We start from the raw sequence: 25284 nt of genomic DNA, 5'->3' as shown, positions 1-25284 counted from the left end.
GGTGCACTGGCTGGAACGAGAAATAGCCCAATGGGCCCACCGACGGGGATCGATCCCAGACCGATCACGTATCAAACGAGCGCTTTTACCACTGGTCTACGTTCCGCCCCCCCCCCCCCAAAGAAAAAAAAGTCAGTGTAAAGGATATATTTTGCATGCTTCTGTACAATATTGTATGTATCCCGTTTGATGTTGCACCCCACTCCTTAAGATCAATACTGTAGACGCCCCTGTCACCCCCCCCCCCCAATTCAAAATACCATAATGACCTGCCTGAACGTTGACGATGTTGTCGACTGCACAATGCTCTTCATTGTAAGAAGCTGTTTGATTGGATCTAACCCTTTTAGAGAACGGTATACTGTGTGACACTAAAAAACAATACCGCCCACAGTTGGTGTTGCTAGTCACTGCCATCAGTCAACATCGTAGTGACTCAACGTAGTCAGGCAGCGCAAAAAATGACGGACCAAATTCGCGCCTGCGTTCTTTCGACGTTATGTTGTATGTTTGCCATTTTCCAGCCTTCGGTAAGTACTAATGTGTTGTATGCTATTGTTTTCTAAATGTAATTAAGAAAATATTCGTTTATAAATTAAATAGATTGTCAATAATATTGCTTATTGGATTTATTATTGAATACAATATGTTGTTCTTGTTACACAATAAATAAATAATTTATAAATAAATAAATAAATAATAAAACATGTATAAATAAAATAATTAAATTAAAACTAATAAACATAGTCGTTTTAAGAAAATGAAAAGTTAATCATTAAAACACTGTTTATTTGACTTTTGCTATACTAACAACACTATGGAATCAGCGACGTATCTAGTCAACCAACCCCCATATATAAATAAAAAATCTTAACAAAAAACCCCAAAAACATACCCAAAACAATAAAGAAAAAACAAAACAAAACAACGATAAAAGAAAAGTAAAAAGTTCGAGTTCGAGGTGCACTTTTGATATAGAAGTTAACACCACAAGTTCTGTGATTGGTTATAAATGTGAGTGTGTTGGTTATAAAAAATATTAGTTTCATCTGGGCTAAAAATTTATGCAATTTTATTTGATGTAGTACCACCGTGTCAAGTAGCCTTGTGCTTGGAACATGTATGGGGTACCTGTAAAAAAAAGTACTAAAATTTTGTGCGAAACTAGGGGTGCTGAAGAAACATCTGGTTATACCGAAAATGAGCCATGAAAGGTACCATTTTCTGCAGTTAATACTTTAAGATAGGGGTTGTAGTACTGATATTTATGGGTCATAGTTTGGTTGATATATTGCATATAGTGTTTTTAAACACAAACGTTAACATGGTCGTCTATGGGATTTTAATTGGTAAAGTCCAACCAAAAGCAACTCCCTTATGAGGTTACTTATCATCAGAATTGTAAAAATTCTACTTTTGAACTTTAATTATATCTACCCAGCTGTTTTACCCACACTTTTAAATTTCTGGAAAAGAAGATTTAATAATCCAGGAATGTTAGTATATTCTGTCCCCACCTAAATAGCACAGTGTTTCATTACTTATATTTATGGCCCCCACGCGGTCAAGCCTGGTCAGGTTTTTAAAAATGATGAGTATCGGACCAAAACAGCCCATGTAACCTTAAAGGGACATTCCTGAGTTTGCTCCATTGTAAGATGTTTCCGACTAATAAAATAGTTCTACGATTAAACTTACATATTAAATATATTTTCTTGTTTAGAATATCAGTGTCTGTATATTCAATGTGTTTCTGGTCGTCTTAATATTTCTAAGAAGCCCAAACTGGATTTTGTCTTCAAATAATTTCGTACGTACGAAAAAACAATACCGTAACCTAGTTTTTAAACACTACAGCATATGTTTTACTATTAGAGCCGTTTATGATCACTGAAATCAAACATTACTTATATTTTCTTCTTTAGATTATCCATCTCCTTTGAACCGAAGTGTTTCTGGTCATCCTGGTGTTTGTAGTACCAAAAATTGCAATTTTCATATTTTTAAAAACGCACGTGCGTCTGAGAAGTAGCAGTTTATTGATTCGAGTTCTAGTTTATTTTTAAGGATTTTTCCTGTTTTAACGTCACAGACTCTTATTTCCCTCTAATGCAACTTTATCCAAATGAGTTACAGGTTTGTTAATTAACTAAACTTAGTGTCCATTTTTACGAGTTAAAGGGACATTCCTGAGTTTGCTGCAATGTTTAAGATGTTATCGACTAACAGATACTTTTTAACGATTGTAATATTAGTGGCTGTATATTAAACGTGTTTCTGATCGTTCTAATATTTGTACTGGGTTAAATTTCATTTTATTTCCTAAATAAAAAATTTCGTACGTACGAAATTATTTGAAGACAAAATCCAGTTTGGGCTTCTTACAAATATTAAGACGACCAGAAACACATTGAATATACAGACACTGATATTCTAAACAAGAAAATATATTTAACATGTAAGTTTAATCGTAGAACTATGTTATTAGTCGGAAACATCTTACAATGCAGCAAACTCGGGAATGTCCCTTTAAAGCTAGAGTCTGCGCCGTTAACCACGGGTTATAAAAAAGGCCATGGTATGTATTATTCTGTTTGTGAGAAATCTCAAATGAGATATAATCGATAATAAAAGTAAACTTTTTATATCTCACCTTCCCCACTGTCCGCTTTCATCATGTTAAACCTGACTTTTTCGTGTTTTGTATGTCATTATTGACAAGTCCTAATCGTGCTGGCGAAATGGAGCTTTTTCGTCGGCTCAAATCGGCTAAGTCGCCGAGTTATTAGTAGTAGTAAGCAGTCGAAATCGCAATAATATTACACAACAAATGTCAAGATACCGACTTGTTTAGTATCATAGTGGTATAGTGTGTATCGAGAATCGTATTGTGGGCAAAAATATCGTAACATGTCGAGATACTGATTAATCGTTACATCCATACTACACACACCACTGGGATGAACGTCATATACACTCCAAGCATTATTTGTCGATCCAAAAGAACACCAACAAAAAACCCCAAAGATACTGTTATATTATTAATTATTCACAACATCAAGAGTCTGCACCTCTGTGAATTTCAAAATAGCATTGCCTGGAGTTAAACATCGGCAGAAACAAAAACTGAGCATCGACTGTTTGTCCGCAGAGTGAGTGTTGCGAAACAAGCCGATTTTTTTGTTGTTGTAAATCTGAACGACAAAACCGTATTCCATTATCGAAATCGTACCTCTACACAAGGCAGAGTCGAAGTTGTGATTGCTTCTATGATCCACTATCAGGTGCTCGTCCTTAGGAGGACCACCACTCTCCTAGGAGATCCATAACGATGTTTTATCCTCCCTGGACTGCCCGTAGGAGGACTGCCACTCTCAAGACTAACTTAGAAAACCTAAACTTGCACAGGATAGAGTTCATTGGAATATATACAGCTGTTGGGGCGGGATGTAGCCCAGTGGTAAAGCGCTTGCTTGATGCGCGGTCGGTTTGGGATCGATCCCCGTCGGTGGACCCATTGGGCTATTTCTCGTTCCAGCCAGTGCTATCCTGTCTGTGGGATGGTGCATATAAAAGAACCCTTGCTGCTAATCGAAAAGAGTAGCCCATGAAGTGACGACAGCGGGTTTCCTCTCTTAATGTCTGTGTGTGTTTAACCATATGTCCGACGCCATATAACCGTAAATAAAATGTGTTGAGTGCGTCGTTAAATAAAACATTTCATTCGTATATACAGCTGTCATGGCATGAACGCATGAATCACTGTAAAAACAGCGATGGTATAAGGTGTTTGCAGCCAAACAACAGAGGCTGCTAAAGTTTGCTACTTTGTTCTGTTTGGACTTTATTCAACGAATATAACGGTAAATAAAATGTGCTGAGTGCGTCGTTAAATAAAACATTTCCTTCCTTATTCAACGAGGGATGGAACGTAGCGCAGTGGTAAAGCGTTCACTTGATGCGCGGTAGGTCTAGGATCAATCCCCTTCTGTGCGCCATTGGGCTACTTCTCGTTCCAACCAGTGAACCACGACTGGTATATCATAGGCCATTGTATGTGCTATCCTGTCTGTGGGATGGTGCATATAAAGGATCCCTTTGCTACAAATGCAAAAATGTAACGGTTTTCCCCTCTAAGACTGTATGTCAAAATAACCATACATTTGACATTCAACAGCCGATGATTTAGTCAATAAATCAATGTGCTCTAGCGGTGTCGTTAAACAAAACAAACTTTAATTATAATTTAACGAAGCAACTGATCTATATCAAGAGTTCCTATGCATTTATACACAATTCTCAGCATTGCTGAATGGCGGCTCGTGAGACCAAACAATTATAGGCCTACATTTCTTTGACTCCTTTCTGCAAATCAGAATAACACAATTCTGTGAACAAATTAAACGTGTTTTGTCTTTATTTCGGGACTAGCCTTGTAATAATAACATTTATTATACATGTTTCCCCAGAGTCTGTTCCGGAGCAGATGTACCAGCACACGCAAAAACGCAATTAGGATTTAAGCGATTCTTCAAGTAGTATACACCACGACACGACAAATAGGCACGCACATTTAAATGTAAAGCTATAACATTTCTGTTTGAATTTAGTACAAAATAATATATATCACATTTCTGTCTGAATAGAGTCCAATGGAATATATTTCATTTCAATTTGAATAGAGTACAATGACATATATAACATTTCTGTCTGAATATAGTGCAATGGCATATATATCAGTTTTGTCTGCGTATAGTACAATGGCATATATAACATTTGTGTTTGAATTAAAAAAATATGGCATATATAACATTTGTGTCTGCATTTAAAATATGGCATATATAACATTTGTGTCTGCATTTAAAATATGGTACATATAACATTTGTGTCTGATAAAATGTCTATATAACATTCACACACACACACACACACACACACACACACACACACACACACACGCACACACGCACACACAACCTTTTGGACCCACCACTTACCAGATATAAGATGAGCGTCCAGCTCAGTGAAAAACCCTATCAGGGCATTTTCCCCGGTCAACCCCCACCCAACAAAATTCCCATGAGCTTTCCCCACCAGTGTTCGAGATAAACGATATCCGAATATCCCGGGGATACCAGAATTTAATTTTGGATACCAGACTTCAATAACCGAGTATCTCACCGGGATACCCAGCGCCCTCAATAGTTATAAGAAGTAGCAGGCTACAACAGTGATGATAGCAGGGGGCAAAACGGGGGGTCTGGGGGCCATCCCCAAGAAACATTAGAAACATCGAACCTCTGAGACGTTATTAAAGAAGAGAAAGCACTTTTTTTTTTACCATCAACGAAAAGTAGGCGGCGGCAAAAGCTGTTCCAGGCGGCGATTTGCCGCCGGAGACCGGGTACTTTTGAGGGCTCTGGATACCATATAATGTTGTGGGTTTTTTTAATCCTGCACTTTTATTTTTCGCTGAAACAATGAATGTCGTCATTTACTGGTGAAGTTAAGTAACAGTATTTTCGAGCTCGAACCCAGTCTAATGCTATGCCGTAACAATATCTCCCCCAACTCGCTATCCAGTCTAATGCTACACTGGAGCAATAGCGGCATAGCAATATACTGGGAACCGCTAAGTCACTATTGTTTTTGTTGGATGTTTCCTCCCTTCAAATTTTATTTGAGATATTGATTCCACATCTGCAGAAAATTTATACAGGTAGGTTTATCATTAGTAATGTCAGAAACACTAATATAGTACTGCTAAACATTAATTTATGTCAGTATTACTCAAAAATAGATGCAACAAATCTTTTTGCTGATTCCGTTTGACGGCGAATTTCACGAATTCCGCAATTTCGATTGCAGCGTAGCAATAGACTGGAAACGAGAACAGTGTTTTCCAAGTTTGTTATGATGTTATTTATGAAACATGTAGCGGGTATCCTCTGATATCTACGAGTCAGAATTAGCAAATGTTTGACATCCAGTGGCCGATGATTAATTAATCAATGTGCTCTAGTGGTGTCGTTAAACAAAACAAACAAAATGGCCATGATACAGACACTGGATGGAGAAGATCCACTACCTCAACGTCGTATATATATATATATATTATATATATATATATATATATATATATATATATATATATATATATACAGAGGTGTTCCCAATAGGTTGCAGAATATGGCGAGTGATTATGACAATCAATTAGTGTTGGAATTCGTACATGAAATCGCACACAGTTTTCATATGTCGTCTTTTAATGACGGAGATGATCTGCAATAAACCTTTAAAGGGACATTCCTGAGGTTGCTCTATTGTAAGATGTTTCCGACTAAAGTAAAAATAAAAATTATACCCAGGTGATTTTCCAGTCTTATATATTATTTATGAAAATCTCTGGAATAAAACCCATAAAAATGTGTCAGTATTATTATGACCTGTTATGGTATTCAAATAACCGGTACAAAAAATGACAATAAATGACCTATTATAGATAGAAATATGAGATGTATTTACAATTTTGCTGCAAAACATATGTAATTTGAAACGGAAAATCACCTGGGTATAATTTTGATTAGTACTTTAATAAAATATTTCTACGATTAAATTTACATATTAAATATATTTTCTTGTTTAGAATATCAGTGTCTGTATATTAAATGTGTTTCTGGTTGTCTTAATATTTGAAAGAAGCCCAAACTGGATATTGTCTTCTAATAATTTCGTACGTACGAAAAAATAATATTTTAGGAAATAAATGAAATTTAACCTAGTACATATATTAGAACGATCAGAAACTCGTTTAATATCCAGCCACTAATATTATATGTACAAAAATATGTTTAATATGTAATTACAATCGTTAAAAAATCTTTGTTAGTCGATAACATCTTAAAAATTGCAGCAAACTCAGGAATGTCCCTTTAAGGCGCCTCATTGTGTACAGACATTTCCAAAATATATGTTAATAATATAAACTTTTAATCTTAATCTATACATGAATTTTATGCCCTTGGACGTTCGGATTGGAGAGAGTGACCCCAGCCTCACAGGAAAGATTGGCTTGTTTAAGATTGAAAGATGCCAATTATATTCGGAACTTTGGTGTGACTAACTGAAGGGGGTGGGGGTGGGGCATGGGCGATCAGAACCATCAACCTAAACCATACGGCCGAAACCACCTTAGCCCTACGACCCTAACACCTAACCACAGACGTCCACCTCTCCCCCATTATGTCCAACCGTCGTTCAGTTCATTTATGGCATGCTCCTAGTTTTAAGATTCTGTTTAAAAGTTGATAGTCCAACGTTGGTGCCGCTTTGAAAGCAGCACAGCAGAGAATCCAACCTTGGTAATTATTGTAGTTGCAGGCGTAAAAACTGAAAGTGAAAATATTCAAACGTATTCGGAGACAACGTATGGGAAATGCTGGACTTCCGCTTTAATAACAGCAGCAGCCCCCATGGGAGGGAACCAACTGTGCTTCTTTCCTGGCTGATTGGTTTCTCTATAGATATTCTCTTTGTCTAATTTGTGGCGTGTTCAGGTGGCCGAGCGCTAACGAATGAGTTAACTGGTGCTATCGTCTTATATTACGCAAAGGCCAGTATTTTTTAATTTTTAGGTTTACGAACAAGAACTTTTGTGCACAAAGGTAGGAGAAAGGGAAAAAAAATCGGATCGAAAGAGAGCGACCGAAGACGAATTAACAATTCGTATCTATAACGGTATATTTATTGACGAAATAAGTGTTATATTTCTTTAGAGCCATTTGTGGAAGTCGGCGGCAAAAAAATAAAAAATAAAAGTGAAAAATACGACTTTTTATTATTTTTAATTTGAGAAAAATTTACGTCGGCGGGTTCGTAAACCGAATAATAAAAAAATATTGGCCTAAGCGCAAAAAAACAAAACAAACCCCACAATAAAAAAACCCCAGAAAACAAAACAAAACAAAAAGTCTAGTGAGCGACAGCGATCGTTCGCCATCTTGAACAGGCGACTGGCTGAATCGATACAAAGGAATCTAGCTAAAAGGTTTATTTTAACTTTCCGCTGTATTTAGCATCTTACATAAATTCAGTAATAGCAGAATAACAAAGTAACTTCCATTTGTTCATCCAGCACTTAGAAATAAAAGCAACTACAGGAAGTACAAAGTCGATTCCATAGCTTGATCTGTACTTAGAGACATTAACTGACACTGACCTGCATACAAAGCTGCGTAATAGACTGGATGCCTTATTAGAAAGAAAAGTTTTATTTAACGACGCACTCAACATATGTTATTTACGGTTATATGGCGTCAGACATATGGTTAAGGACCACACAGATTTTGAGAGGAAACCACTTCATGGGCTACTCTTTCCGATTAGCAGCAAGGGATTTTTTATTTGCGCTTCCCACAGGCAGGATAGCACAAACCATGACCTTTGTTGAAACAGTTATGGATCACTGGTCGGTGCAAGTGGTTTACACCTACCCACTGAGCCTTGCGGAACACTCACTCAGGGCTTGGAGTCGGTATCTGGATTAAAAATCCCATGCCTCGACTGGGATCTGAACCCAGTACCTACCAGCCTGTTGACCGATGGCCTAACCACGACGCCACCGAGGCCGGTAGGATGCCTTATTAAGCATTTCAACGATCCATTTCCCAATTATTTATAGCATGTCCTTCTGCTACAGGTTATGGTATCTACAAGCATATCGCAGCTTCTAAAAGTATTTTGAGCATACTAATCATGTGGCGTTTTATTCTGGTTAAAAGAAATTGTTCATCAGGGTTATAATATCCAGTCATCCATGGGTATATACAGGGACTGTCCAAAGCAGGGCGGGACGTAGCCCAGTGGTAAAGCGCTTAACTAGCTTGATTCGCGGTTGGTTTAGGGTTGATCCCAATCTAATTAAAATTAGCTCCACTATTACATGTGGATCTAACAGCAGTCCGTTGGAGCTCATGTCCAGTTGACCTTTCATTCGACCAATCAAAACCTTACTTGCAAAATCATGCCAGTGATTTGAAAAGAATTTGAAAGCATTCGGGATTATGCCGAGGGTATACGAAATGAGTCACCAGAATCATTTCGTATACCCTCGGCATAATCCCGAATGTTTTCAAATTCTTTTCAAATCACTGGCATGATTTTGCAAGTAAGATTTTGATTGCTCGAATTTGAAAACATTTGGGATTATGCCGAGTGTATACAAAATTATTCGGGTGAATTACGAAATATGCCGGAAACTAATTGCAATATAAAATTTTATATAAAATTCGTTTCAAGACGAAAAAAACCCCGTGATGGTATAGCCATAAAATCTGTTTATACTAGCATACAATCCAGAGTTTATTACTGCACTTTTCCCCCTGTTTTTTCAATGTCGAAATAGACCAACAAGTTCGCCTATTGCATAAATAGTCTAGCCCGATATTTTTAGAATTTGTATGCTCCCGAATAGCGCTATAAAAGGCGAAGTGTAATTGGTCGATATTTAAATTGTTATTCATAGATGAAATGTCACCTGGACATGGGAGTCCACGCAATGCTGTTAGATCTACTGGTGAGACCAGTAGAGCTAATTTTAATCAGATTGGGGTTGATCCCCGCCATTGGGCCCATTTGGGCTATTTCTCGTGCACCACGACTGGTATATCAATGACCGTGATATCCTGTCTGTGGGATGGTTCCTATAAAAGATCCCTTGCTACTGGTGGAAAGAATGTAGCGAGTTTTTCTCTCTGAGACTACACGTCAGAAATACCAAATAGTTGACATCCAACAGCCGATGGTTAATAAATAAATGTGCTCTTATTGTGTTGTTAAACAAAACAAACTTTAACATTTTAATGGACAACCTCTACTGAACGTTCATGGGATACATTTTCAATCGCCCCATTGCTTGGTGTACATAATACAGCATACGATAAAAAAAAAAATTAATCCGCATATCGCAAGAGCACTGCGATTGCCTAAAATATTCCACGCCCGCCAAGCGTGTCGCATGTCTCAAAACCGTTAATTTTGAAGCGATGGTGTTTAAGTGGAGGACGGCTATTTTTCACCAATAAGCGTACGAGACAGGAGGCGGAGGATGGTGGAGGATCGGGGTGTGGTGTGGCCCATATTCGGGCAAAATGTGCTAAATTGAGATCTTTTTACCGTGTATTTCCATCATTCTACCTTCAAAAATAGTTCACGAAAATCCATGTAAAAATGCGTAGTGATTCGTTTGCAATCCTATATAGCTGTTTAGTAGTAATGCTAATATGAATACATGTTGTTATCCAGATTCGGGCGCTTTCGCTTAATTCGGCTAAAAGTCCGGCTGGTCCCCCCCCCCCCCCCCCCCCCTCCCCCGATTTTAGAATCCCATCCATCGACTATAGATTTATGTGTTAAAATCGGCTTAATCCGGATTCTGTTTACTTTGGTTCCGGATTCCGGATTCCGGATGTGAATTCAAGGACACAATGCGTCGTATATGTCATATTATATGCAGCATGTAATATCAGACTATATTATAGCAATTAACGTTGTGTACACCGACACATGCTCCAGTGTTGAAAATACTATTTGACGACTTTGATACACAATGAAAAGCAATTTGGTCAGTGCTTTGGCAGCTGAACAAATAATATACCTCACACCTTTGCCAATTTCCTGTCAGTAAACAAGAGTATTGTATGCACCTTAATGAATTCATTCTAAGAAAAAAACATACGAGTAACACGATGTTCAAAGAGATTCGTGTCTAAGTTACTTGTCTCACTCCGATAATTGATTATAGTCAATGTTTCCTAAAAAAGGGAAGGAATGCTTTATTGAACGGCGAACTCAACACATTTTAATTATGGTTAAATGGCGTCTGAAAATATGGGTAAGGACCACACATATAATGCGATAGGAAAACAACTACCACCACGCTACAGACTACATTTTTCGACGATTAGATGAAAAGGATATTTTATATGTATCTGCCCACAGACAGTATAGTACATACCACGGCCGTTGTTACACCAGTTGCGGAACATTGGCTGGAATGAGAAGTAGCCCAATGGGCCCACTGAGGGGGATCGATCCTAAACCGACCGCGCATCAGGCGAGCGCTTTAAAATAAACCCCACAAGGCTATGCTCCTGTCCCCATGGCCTCCGTTACTTTGAAAATTACTGATTATAAATTGTGATGTGAAAACTATTCTTGTTATATTTAAGTCTGCTTATATTCGTTGAGCTGGTTCGTTTCTCAGAAAAGCTAAACACTATCAGTTCTGTTGTAAGTTCTTACAGTAAATGAAAATGGGAAGTATTTGTTTCTCCTGTGGGGAGGTATGGCAGGAACGTGTGCAGGCAATATATGGAGGTGGGGTGGAGGTGAGGGTGGATCTAGACTGACGATCGAAGTTTTTAGTGTGTGTGTGTAAATACCGGCTTCAATCACAATGGTGGTTGTTTAGGGGGTATTTGTTTTGTTTAACGACACCACTAGAGCACATTAATTAATCATCGGCTACTGGATGTCAAACATTTGGTAATTCTGACTCGTCATCAGAGAAAACCCGCTACATTTGTTCTAATGCAGCAAGGGATCTTTTATATGCACTATCCCACAGACAGGATAAGCACATACCACGGCCTTTGGTATACCAGTCGCGGTGCACTGGCTGGAACGAGAATAGCCCAATGGGCCCATCGACGGAGATCGATCCCTAACCGACCGCGCATCAAGCGAGAGGCTAAGGCATCAACTAATTAATACAGGGATCGCACCGAGGGAAGCGGCTCCCACCCAAAGAAACTTTGAATCCTCCACTCCGACTTCACCCTCACGGTCCACAAACCCTCTGTGTCGGAGTGGGCCTCTTTCGAGCTTAAAAAGAGTATTTTAACCTTGGAATACGGTCATGCCTTCACGCTGATGAGTGCCCCTGATAAGAACAGTTTACAGTTGATCTAAAACGAAAAAAGAAGAAGTAGAAACCGGCCTTGGTGGTGTCGTGGTTAAGCCATCGGATATAAGGCTGGTAGGTACAGGGTTCGCAGCACGGTACCGGCTCCCATTTTTAACGACTCAATGGGTAGGTGTAATACCACTACACCCTCTTCTCCCTCACTAACCACTAACCCAATGTCCTGGACAGACAGCCCATATAGCTGAGGTGTGTTCCCAGGACAGTGTGCTTGAAACTTAATTGGATTATAAGCACGAAAATAAGTTGAAATGAAATGACCACAAACCCGCCGTCCTGAATAGTCAGCCCGGAACAGATGAGGTATATGCCCAGCCAGGACAGCGTCCTTAAAACCTTAACTGCACCCTGTTAAAAGTAAAGTTTGTTTTATTTAACGACACCACTAGAGTACATTGATTTTTTTTGTATCTTATCATCGGCTATTGGACGTCAAACATATGGTCATTCTGACACTGTTTTTTAGAGGAAACCCGCTGTCGCCACATAGGCTACTCTTTTACGACAGGCAGCAAGGTATATTTTGTTTGCGCTTCCCATAGGCAGGATAGCACAAACCATGGCCTTTGTTGAACCACTTATGGATCACTGGTCGGTGCAAGTGGTTTACACCTACCCATTGAGCCTCAACTGAGATCCGAACCCAGTACCTACCAGTCTGTATATATACTCAAAATGAAAGTAACTGCAAATGTATCTTACTGATGTTATATATATTTTTTGGTCTTTTCTCTCAGGCAACCGTAGTTCATCACATGCGGTTTGTGGAGGCCAAACAAGACGTGGAGGAGGATGCAGCAACTTACTCTGTGAGATACCAATACCGCGCGTACTCCCGTCCTCAGTATTCCTGGAGATCTGAAGACAGCGTTCTCTTTCGTGAGTATCGCTTATTGGCCTAGTTAGGGCTTTCAGATTTTTCATTCAGAACTCGACGTAAAAAAAAAAAAATGAGGGGAGTGATTAAATATTGCCCTACTTATTAGATTATAGGGAGCCGGCTATTACTACATTGGTATCATGTAGATTTACATGCTAAGGGGAGCTAAGAAATACCTTGAGCAGGAGTAACAGCTCCCCTTAAATGTCTGCATCATCTAGTTGTCACCGGCCTCGATGGAAGGAAATGTTTTATTTAAGGACGCACTCAACACATTTTATTTACGGTTATATGGCGTCGGATATATGGTGAAGGACTACACAGATACTGAGGGAGGAAACCTGCTGTCGCCACTTCATGGGCTACTCTTTTCGATTAGCAGCAAGGGATCTTTTATATGCACCATCCCATAGACACCAGCCTCGATGGCGTCGTGGTTAAGCCATCGGACATAAGGCTGGTAGGTACAGGGTTCGCAGCCCGGTGCCGGCTCCCACTCAGAGCGAGTTTTAAAAGACTCACTGGATAGGTGTAAGGCCACTACACCCGCTTCTCTCTCACTAACAACTAATAATTAACAACTAACCCACTTTCCTGGACAGACATTCCAGATAGCTGAGGTGTGTGCCCAGGACAGCGTGCTTGAACCTTAATTGGATATAAGCACGAAAAATAAGTTAAAATGAAATGAAAGATATTACTACATTGATATGATGTAAAGTTACATGCTAACGGGAGCTAACAAGTACTGGCGTTGAGCAAGAGTAATAACTCCCCTTAAATGTCGAGGTCTGCATTATCTAGTTGTTGGTGTGGGAACAGCGTCGCCGTTTTGGAAATTGAGTAGCGAAAACTAGTCAAATGATATATGGCATATCGAACACTCAAAGTAGATAGCTAGCTTGCAGTGCACTTAACTGGACCTATAAAATACAACATGAGACTGTCCACATCAATAGGTTATTGAATAGTATAAATATATTTTACAGGGCTGTGTACATCAAACTTTGGAACTTTCTTTTCAGTGTGAGGGAGTCTGTTGATAACTTGTACAGTACAAAAATATAATATGAATAGCTGTTATAATTTCGTTTTTGTTTTTGTTTTTTTTTGACAACAGCGGACGCCTCCATTATAATCACAGACAGCTACAACGGACGGGAAGGGGAGGTAATTCTGAAGCTGCTCCAGGCTCAGCACGACCAGATCAGCCTGTGGATCAAGGAGGACGACGTTTCGCACACCATCAAGTTTAAGCCGCACCCTTCCAGCACGCCGAGAACCGAGCGTTCTTTCCCGGAGATCTCCTTCCACACGAACTTGGAACCCGTGACGGAATACGACAGACACCAGAGGTCGCGCATCGCGTTCGAGGCAGACGTCGAAACTCCGGGCTACGAGTTCAAGTACATGTTCTGGTCCATGGTGACCCTCAACAAGTCAGAGGTGGTGTTGAATTACGGCTCCTCCTTGCCCAACTTCGAGTCGGACAGCGGGCCTCTGCACGAGGTGTCCCGACCACGGGACCACCTTCACCAATCGGAGTACGAACTCTCCACCGATGACCTTGGCGACGGTGCGATTATCACCCTACAGGTCATCACAGCTCGCAAGGGTGCCCCTTCGTCCCCCGTCGCACAGGTACGCGAGACCTACACTTTCATGCTGCACCCGAAATCGACGTCTGGTCCGTTCACTCCTGGGTCGGTTGCGATTCTGGACCAGCCTCCTGTCGTCTGCTGGGCGGGCGCCCCGTGCTCCATCACGTGCTCGGCGTACGGCAACAGACCCGTCTCCGTGGAGCTCCTTCGCGCCAACTCTGACGGTTCAAAGGAAGAGCTCGCCACGGCTCCCAAGGCAGAGATCAAAGGAGAAGGTTGGATCGACGCGGTTTTCCAGATCAACCAGGCTGGAGAGTACGTCTGCCACGCGAACAGTCAGGTCAAGGACACCGAGACACACGTGAGAGTGTACAAAATTTAAACCCGCGAAGACACTTGAGTTCTCGTTTACCGAGACATATATGAGTTTACAAAATTTAAACGCACGAGGACAATGAGTTGACGTTTACAGAGACACATAACAGTTTACAGAATGATTGACTAATGTTTTAATAATCAAAATTTCATTATATGTAGGCGAATAGAAGAAATTAAGCATCCACAGAACGATTACAGATTCTCATATTCAGTGATCAATATCGATATAGTAACCATGATGTTACAATAGCTGAACACACCGACTGATTAAAAGCTTAAAACCCTCAGTGTTTACCATCAACTGTTGCGAAATGGAATTACTCTCCTCTCAATATAAGATAGAAGTTTGTAGGACGTTAGAGGCAACTATAATTGAAAGCGAGAAAAAAGGAGAGAGAGAGAGAGAGAGAGAGAGAGAGAGAGAGAGAGAGAGAGAGAGAGAGAGAGAGAGAGAGAGAGAGAGAGAGAGAGAGCACGAGCACATTAATTAATTGACTATTAATCATCGGCTATTGGATAATTTGGTAATTTAGACATAAATATACTAGACAGTCTAAAAAAGGAAACCGGCTACATTTTTCCATTAGTAGCAAGGGATCTTGTATATGCACCATCCCACAGAAAGGATAGTACATACCGCTGTCTTTGATATACCAGTCGTGATGTCCACCGATGGGTATCGATCCATCCCACAGAAAGGATAGTACATACCACGGTCTTTGATATACCAGTCGTGATGTCCACCGATGGGTATCGATCCCAAACCGACCGCGCATTAAGCGAGTGCTTTACCACTGGGCTATGTCCTGCCCCAGAGAGAGAGAGAGAGAGAGAGAGAGAGAGAGAGAGAGAGAGAGAGAGAGAGAGAGAGAGAGAGAGAGAGAGAGAGAGGGAGGGAGGGAGGGAGAGAGAGATACAGAGACAGAGAGAGAGAGAGAGAGAGAGAGAGAGAGAGAGGGAGGGAGGGAAGAGAGAGAGAGAGAGAGAGAGAGAGAGAGAGAGAGAGAGAGAGAGAGAGAGAGAGAGAGATGATTAATGTGTTATTGATTCGAAAAGGAAGTAATAAAAAAAAATGCTTAAGTGTTTAATAAAGCTTAAATGTCAGGGCCCATATTTGCGAAGCCATAATAGCCACGATATGTCGTAAATCCGTCGTATGTGACTGCGGCAAATGTCGTAGGGTATTTTCGAAATTGTCCTAGGCCCTAACTCCAAAATATCGTAAATACATCGTAGACTAGAAACCAATATAGCGCCTTAGTTCTTATTTCATGGTAATGACGAAGATATAGCTCCCCAGTTTTGTAAACTCGAAGTATTTTGCCGTCAAAACTTTAAAACAGTGTATTGCAACCGTGACCTTTGATTTTTACGCTACCTATTTCAGAAAATTTACCAATCGATATAATGGGGCCTGATCGGGGTTGTCGAAGAAGGCACAGGTGTGACATGTGATATGCACCTAAATAATGTATCGGAAAGCCCAAATAAAATAAATATTACTGAAGTTAACCCAATTGTCAATTTTTCACTACTTACAGTAATAAAAAATAGACATGAAACTTTTCCAAAATTAATATTTGAAATGTCCTACTGGTACATAAAAAATGTAAAGATTTTTTATATAAATAAAATATTATTTTATAAAATAATATTTATACTGCATTATTAAGATAGTAAAATATGTTGTGTGACAACCTTAGGGCCATTCAAATATTACGTAACGCTTGAGGGGGTGGGTGGATATATGTACAAACGTTATGTAGCGTTGCATGGGATGAATGTACTGAACATTACCGTACACACGTTTTTATTACTAAACTATTTTGTTTGTTTTTTAATATTTTTTTTACCTTCTCATAAACACTGTCATGGCGACTGTTTAACGTAGCTATCGTTCTTCCCACAGGGAACGCCTTTTTCATACTATGAAATTTACTACAAATTATTTATTTCTAAGCGATTGTTTTCTAAACTGCACACAAAAATAGTTTAAAAAAAATAATAATAAAAAATAAAAACACTTTTACTTTTCTTGTTAAGTAAAACCAAACCGAAATTATTTACAATTTTTTTTTTTTAAATTGTAGGAGGATGGGACAAATTACATATATAGATGTAAACACAATGATGATTATAAATCGAGTTGAAATAAATGCATATCTACGCCACTGGCGTAGCCTGGATTTTATATTGCCTCCCCTCCTCTATAAAATCCTGGTTACGCCAATGGTGCAGATATATGCATGTCTTGTATATGCAGGTAACCCATATTGGGGAGGGGGAAATCCACACTATGTATATATGTATGTATGTATGTATGTATGTATGTATGTATGTATGTATGTATGATTTTATAAAATTTAATATTTAAAAAAAGGTTTGAACGGCCACTTAGGCTGTATCCATTTTCCTTCTTGGATTTGTGATTTTTTGTTATTAAAGTATAAAATTACAGGCTTTTTTTAACGACACCACTAAAGCACATATAGTCTTAATGAGAAAACCCGCTACATTTTTCCATTAGTAGCAAGGGATATTTTATATGCACCACTCATAGACAGGATAACACATACCACGGACAGTCGTGGTGCACTTGCTGGGACGAGAAATTGCTCAATGGACCCACCGACGGGGATCGATCCCAGACCGACCGCGCATAAAATAAGGGCTCAGCCACTCTTCTAAAATATTCATAATCAAATATTTCCTTGAAGACGTCAACGAGAAATACCCCATCTTTTCCATCTCCATTTTTGTTTACGACAAATATCGTAGATCATTACACACTAAGAGAACTTTACGATACCTTCGAAAATCTGTCTTATCTTAAATTTACGACATTCGTATTTTGCTCGTAACTAGCTACAATATGTCGTAACTAAGGTGGCTTCGAAAATACGGGCCCAGATTTCTAATTGCTATTTCTTGAATTCTTCGAAGGAAGAAAGTAGCGCTTTTGAACAAAACATTTATCGAATTGTGAGAAAACTTTCAGGTAGAAGTATGCCTCCGAAATATTCCAGACTACATGTACATGCTTGGACTATAACGTTGTTGTCGCCATGGATTTAGTAATCACGGAAAATTACAGAAGGGTAAAGACGTGTTCGAGATGGTACAGAGTGGATGAATGGCACGTTGCTAAAACTCCGTTCACCACAGACGTTCCTCTATCTGTCAGTGAAACGTACAAACCTGTTTTAAAACAATTACACAAAACAGGAGCATAATTATTTCTGAAGGTAATGAATGCATCTGACTATATAAAAAGGTGCAGTTATAGTGTACTTCATTTAAAGGTGGTCTGTCAGTCGCATTTCCCGGCGTTCCACTAATATATTTAAGAATTGTTTTATCTATGCCCATACACATTTACGACGACAGGGTATCCACGTGACGTTGTTTAGATGGGTACGTAATGTAGACGTTTTTTGTTTACCTTCGTAATTCTTGAAAATAAAAAATAGAAGAAGAAAAAAACCCCAGCAGTAGTAGTAGTAGTAGCAGCAGCAGTAGTAGTAGTAGTAGCAGCAGCAGCATCAGTAGTAGTAGTAGTAGTAGTAGTAGTAGTAGTAGTAGTAGTAGTAGTAGTAATAGTAGTAGTAGTAGTAGTAGTAGCAGCAGTAGTAGTTGCAGCAGCAGCAGTAGTAGTAGAAGTAGTAGTAGCAGTAGCAGTACCAGTAGCAGTAGTAGTAGTAGTAGTAGTAGCAGCAGCAGCAGCAGCAGCAGTAGTAGCAGCAGGAGTAGTAGTAGTAGTAGAAGTAGTATCAGCAGTAGTAGTAGTAGTAGCAGCAGCAGTAGTAGTAGTAGTAGTAGAAGTAGTAGTAGCAGCAGCAGTAGCAGTAGTAGTAGTAGTAGTAGTAGCAGCAGCAGCAGCAGTAGCAGCAGTAGTAGTAGCAGTAGTAGTAGTAGTAGTAGTAGTAGTAGCAGCAGTAGTAGCAGCAGTAGCAGCAGCAGTAGTAGTAGTAGCAGTAGCAGTAGCAGTAGCAGCAGGAGTAGTAGTAGTAGTAGTACTAGTATCAGCAGTAGTAGCAGCAGCAGTAGCAGCAGCAGTAGTAGTAGTAGTAGTAGTAGTAGTAGTAGTAGAAGTAGTAGTAGCAGCAGCAGTAGCAGTAGTAGTAGTAGTAGCAGCAGCAGCAGCAGTAGCAGTAGCAGCAGCAGCAGCAGTAGTAGCAGTAGTAGTAGTAGTAGCAGCAGCAGTAGTAGTAGTAGCAGCAGTAGCAGTAGTAGTAGTAGTAGTAGTAGTAGTAGTAGTAGTAGCAGTAGTAGTGGTAGTAGTAGTCGTAGCAGCAGCAGCAGTAGTAGTAGTAGTAGTAGTAGTAGCAGCAGCAGTAGCAGTTAATTAATCGATGTGCTCCAGTGGTGTCGTTAAACAACAAACATGTCAGTGGATCTGTTGTTTGTTGAAACGAAGAGAAGGTGGCTATTCGACATAGTAACTTGATGTCCTTGCTCTGTGGTCTAAGTAAGATTCGTAGTATTCTTTTTGGGTTGGCGTTTTAAGGTTTTAACTTGAATAGAGAATGAATGAATGAATGAATGTTTAACGACACCCCAGCACGAAAAATACATCGGCTATTGGGTGTCAAACTACGGTAAAGGCAAAATATGAAGTGATGATCAACACCAATATAAAAATTCAATAGTCAAATAAAAACACAGTGTAAAGAACTGTGCAAAAATACAAATATCACAGATAGATAAAATTAAAATTATAAATTTAAATTTTAAAATCTTAACTTGAATAAAGACATACCGACCATCTTTCACTAAAACAACAAACCTAATACTGATATGTGTGGCCTGTCATCTATTGCATTGTCTAAATATATGTACATAATTATTCACAAGCAATAAAAACAAACGAAACCCAAACCCCCTCAACTTCCCACAAAAAAACACAAAAAAGCCCACAAAACACCACCGCACAACCACAATAAGAACAACAAAACAAATACCACAAAAACAAATACCACAAAAAACCAAGAATCCTAAAAAACAACAGCAGCAGTACCAGCAGGAACAACAACATCAACAACAATAACAAAATCCACCCAAAGCCTAGGGAATTATTTTCAATTCTTTTCAATTCATTCATTTGCCAAAGCAATTGCCTATGGGCATAAACATAATTTTATATAATAAATTTACATAATTATGAAATACCCAGCGACACCAGACAAACGTGTAAAATATATATGTAACATGGTAAAATTAGTAAAAGTTATAGTAATAGGTTAGGAATAAACAGAAAGGTGAAATAACTATACTCTTCCAAAAAAGTAGGAAAACTCTAATAAGAATTTACAATTGCCATAATTATAACGTATATTAGCTGTGGGGAATGGTTATATGATAATAGTGAATTAATTGGGCAGCCATTACAACCGGTAGTTCAGTATTACAGTAGGTTTTATGACCACCAAAAATCTTGAAGGACGATTGGGGTCAGAAGTGAAATTTGAAAGTTGACGTTTTTTTTATCAGTAAATTGCAAATTCAAACAATAAAAATGACTAAAAACAAAACAATAACAACTGTATGATCAACAGAATGAAAACGATTGACAGAAATAATGTTCCACAGTGATTAATCGACCTTCCTGAAAATGGTCAAAATCGAGAATGACACCCCACGGACGAGTACGGGGCAACTGCGTGATGCACGTGCAAACTATGGAATGTGTTTCGGTGTGGTGATAAACAGACCTGAACGTTTTTTACTAGGATGTCTGTGGTCAAAACGTATGTTCGGTCTATTAGCTGATATTAACATTAATATTTCAGGTTCCCCTACCTTTTTAAAAGAGTATATTACAAACTACTCCTGAATGCTTCGGTGGCGCAGTGGTTAAGCCATCGAACTACAGGTACAAGGTTCGCAGTCCGGTACCGGTTCCAACCCAGAGAGAATTCTTAAAGGCTCAGTGGGTAGGTGTAAGGCCATTACACCTCTTCTCTCTCACTGACCACTAACCAACTAACAACTAACCCACTGCCCTGGACAGACAGCCCAGATAGCTGAGGTGTGTGCCCAGGACAGCGTGCTTGAACCTTAATTGGATATAAGCACGAAAATAAGTTAAAATAACTATTCACAGGTTCAAGGACACTGTCCATGGCAAACAATTCATATAGCTGCCTTTGAGCTTTCCGTCTCAAGATACAGTTTGTTTTGCTTAACGACACTACTAGAGCAACATTGATTTGTTAATCATTGGCTATTGGATGTCAAACATTTTGTAAATCGAGGAAACCCGCTACATTTTTCCATTAGTAGCAAATTATATTTCCCACAGGCAGGATTGCGCATACTATAGCCTTTGATATACCAGACGTGGAGCAATGGTTGGAACGAGGGAAAACAGTCAAAGAATATGTTCACAAATTGTCTCATGTCGGTGATGAGACTCAACATGTGGCACCGAATCACCTGCACACTGAAGGCATGCCACTACGCTCGTATGTATGTAGGACGAAAATGTACGTTTAATTGTCCTATTCTATGTAAATATAGATACAAATATAAAGTTATGCTCTCTAACTACCAGAGGCTGTGACCTACGCACTAAAGATTGAGCCCCCTCCCCTACCCCCACCCTACCTACTCCAGATATCCTTCCTATCGGCCTGCTTCATTGGAATTTGGAATTATACAGTCATTAAGAGATTGTCCTCTGTTTGTTTCCATAGTTCCCGAGTCTTTCTAAGGAAGGAAGGAAGGAAATGGTTTATTTAACGACGCACTCAACATATTTTATTTACGGTTACATGGCGTCGGATCTATGGCTAACGACCACACAGATATTGAGAGAGGAAACTCGCTGTCGCCACTTCATGGGCTACTCTTTTCGATTAGCAGCAAGGGATCTTTTATATGCACCATCCCATAGACAGAATATCACATACCACGGCCTTTGATATACCAATCGTGGTGCACTGGCTGGAGTGAGAAATAACCGAATGGGCCACCGACGGGGATCGATCCCAAACCGACCGCTCATCAAGCGAGCGGTTTACAACTGGGCTACATCTGGCCCCTCTTTCTAAGGTGTAAAATGACAAACTGAATACACCTTCTTGTTTAGCGTGTTTTTGGATGTCCTAAGGCTCAGCTAGCCTAAAACCTAGTACAATGGCGGCAGACACGGGTCAGTGTCTTTTATTATTGAAGATACACAGACCTCGTCAAACGGAAGTTATGCTATGCGTCCGTTTTCCTGTTCATATTCACAACGAACATCGCTGGTGCCCATTCTAGAGTGCAGTAGGATGTATGGTCATTTACAAATTATTTGCCTTCCTTCAAAACCGAACGACGGCTAAAGGTGATGGAACTTTTGTTGTATTAACAGATCTAAACAGAACTAAACTAATCCTAAGTTAGGCTACTTATATAGGTCACAATCTACCTAATGCTTGGCCAATTTGCTACTAATCAGAAGTCACTATACCTGGTTAAAGGCCGCAGTATGTGCTTTCCTATCTGTGGGAAACTGCATATAAAAGATCCCTTGCTGCGTAAGGAAAAAATGTAGTGGGTTTCCTCTGATGACTACGAGTCAAAATTACGAAATGTTTGACATCCGATTATTAATAAATCAATGTGCTCTAGTGGTGTCGGTAAACAAAACAAACATTAATCAGAAGTAGTCCATCTCCAAGTTCAGCCAGCGAACGTTTCGATAACGTTCGCGAACTATTTGATTGGTTCCCGACGTGGTCATTTGGTTTAACGCGAAGCACCATTTTTTAATCAGAACAAAATGATACAAAAGCAAAATGATGGCAAGACTCGCAATGGTCATTGCAGCTATCAAGTTTCTATACATTTCATTTCTTTTATTAAAAAGATCATCTAGTAATACTGTGAACGATATAACTACATTCATTACCATAAAAACTCTTAAGTTAGATTAAAAGAAAAGCTACAGGCCTAGGTGATATGGGTTCTGAGGTATTGGTATCAATAGGTTTTTGCATGGCGGCCATCTTGATGGAGACCATAACATATCTTGAATAAGTGGTCACTTTTAAATGTTGAAATCCAAGGCAATGGTAAAATATTTTCAAATTGTTACTAGTAGTGTGTAAGGATCTGTCGACTGCCTGCAAAGTAATTATGGGGTTTTCACACTTTTATGTTAGTTTCGTAAATATGACTTTTTGTCATTTGTTATAAAGACACACTTTTTCAAAATTTAACAATTGCTCCTTTAATTACTAACATGGTGTCTATAATTGACATTCTAGGCAGTTGAGTTGAAATATGTCTTTCAAACATGAAGCAATAGTACCATTAATGCAAAGGTGTCAGATGTTTTAAAATCAACAAAATGTGATGACCTTTTGACCCCTGGTGATCTAATTATTACACCAATTGGTATATATCATATATCGATGTGAAGAGGTGTTTAATATAAACATTTTGATATTTAACGTATGTAGCTATGTGTATTGGTTGCAAAGTTATGATACATTTTGTTATCCCTACCCCAAGATATTGTACATGAATTTGTCCTCTCCTCACTATGTTTTTGGGGTGATATCCACCAAAAAGCTACTCCTTAGAAAAATCTATCATACTAATTTATTAACTGCAGATATAGGGCTATTACAAAAACCCACCATGATACTTTGCCCGCCCAGGTAATACCAACATCAAAAATGAGATTTAATATGTATATAATTTAATAGTAATTTGTAACGAAACATTTTTATTTATACTGGATTTCTTTTTCAATTTGTATTTTTTTAATATTTGAGTTGGCATGTGTTTAAATCTTAATAACATGTCTTTATATGAATTTTAACTTGATTCATTTATTTATTATTGGTTACCTTTGATAACCTAAGGGCTAGTTGTATCTGAGAAGGGCCAGTAAGATTTTTCTTCAACTGGCCCTGCTGGCGACAATCGCTTTCATTTTAATTTTCGGGGCGGGACTTAGCCCAGTGGTAAAGGATCGATCTCCGTCGGTAGCCCCATTTGGCTATTTCTTGTTCCAGCCAGTGCTCCACAACTGGTTTAACAAAGGCCGTGGTATGTACTATCCTGTCTGTGGGATTGTTCATAACAACAGATCCCTTGCTGCTAATCGAGTAGCTCATGAAGTGGCAACAGTGGGTTTCCTCTCTCTCTATTTGTGTGGTCTGACGCCATATAACCGTAAATAAAATGTTTTGAGTGCGTCATTAAATAAAACAAAAAATCCTTCCTTTTTCATGTTAATTTTCATCCCTGGACTAGGCAAGTGTTAGCGACAAACGTCTGTCTGAACTTACCACTTGTTTACCTAATAACTAATGGGAGGTAACTGTTGTATCCATACTGTAAAGCTAGGTTCATGGATCCTGTCCATAATTGTCCACAAGCGGAATCTCTTTGTAATCGCATCCAGACATAGCTTGGATCGATCCCCGTCGGTGGACCCATAGGGCTATTTCTCGTTCCAGCCAGTGCTCCACAACTGGTGTAACAAAGGCCGTGGTATGTACTATCCTGTCTGTGGAATAGTGCATATAAAAGATCCCTTGCTGCTAATCGAAAAGAGTAGCCCATGAAGTGGCGACAGCGGGTTTCCTCTCTCAATATCTATGTGGTTCTTAACCATATGTCTTACGCCATATAACCGTAAATAAAATGTGTTGAGTGCGTCGTTAAATAAAACGTTTCCTTCCTTCCTTCCAGACATAACTTGTGACTTTTGGCGTGCGTACACTGTTTATTTGCCAGCGAGATCCGTTTTGTTAATGGGCCTATGGGATGACATTTCAGTGGGGACGGAACAGAAGGAATGTGTAGTAAAATTTGTGTTTTAGTTCTGTAAACGATGTTATAAGATGCTCGCTACAGACTGCAGATTCAACGCGACCTACGTTGACTGAATACGTATCCAAAAACAAAAACAAAGAAAAAAAAAATCCCCCCCCCCCCAAAAAAAAAAAAACCCACACAAACAAACAAGCAAATATATAAACGAACCCCCACCGCAAAAACAAACACAAACAAAGAACGTACGAACTTGTTTTAGTTATGTTTTTTTTATCAGTAAGTAGCAAATTCAAACAATAAAAATGACTAAAAACAAAACAATAACAACTGTATGATCAACAGAATGAAAAAGATTGACAGAAATAATGTTACAAAGCGATTAATCGACCTTCCTTGAAATTGTCAAAATCGAGAATGACACCCCACGCACGTGTACGGGGCAACTGCGTGATGTACGTGCAAACTATGGAACGCGTTTCGGTGTGTTGATATACAGACCTGAACGTTCTTTACTTGGATGTCTGTGGTCAAAACGTATGTTCGGTCTTATAGTTGATATTAACATAGTCATAGAGAGGAAACCCGCTACATGTTTTCATTAGTATCAAGGGATCTTTTATATGATGACCGGCCTCGGTGGCGTCGTGGCAGGCCATCGGTCTACA

At 39.2% G+C, this 25284-nt stretch overlaps 1 protein-coding gene across 1 annotated transcript; it reads left to right on the top strand.

The window, feature by feature from the left end:
- Positions 1-388: 388 nt before the first annotated feature.
- LOC121390465 lies at positions 389-15127 on the top strand. The gene is made up of 3 exons (XM_041522291.1): positions 389-530; positions 12721-12862; positions 13984-15127. The coding sequence occupies exons 1-3, from the start codon at positions 462-464 to the stop codon at positions 14844-14846; spliced, it is 1074 nt and encodes a 357-aa protein (XP_041378225.1). The 5' UTR covers positions 389-461; the 3' UTR covers positions 14847-15127.
- The last annotated feature ends 10157 nt before the right edge of the window (positions 15128-25284 follow it).

Source organism: Gigantopelta aegis, chromosome 3 (genome assembly GCF_016097555.1).
Source record: "Gigantopelta aegis isolate Gae_Host chromosome 3, Gae_host_genome, whole genome shotgun sequence".
In the NCBI taxonomy this organism is placed as follows: Eukaryota; Metazoa; Mollusca; class Gastropoda; order Neomphalida; family Peltospiridae; genus Gigantopelta; species Gigantopelta aegis.
The sequence above is the reverse complement of the archived record's forward strand: the minus strand, read 5'-3'. Positions and strand labels throughout refer to the sequence as shown.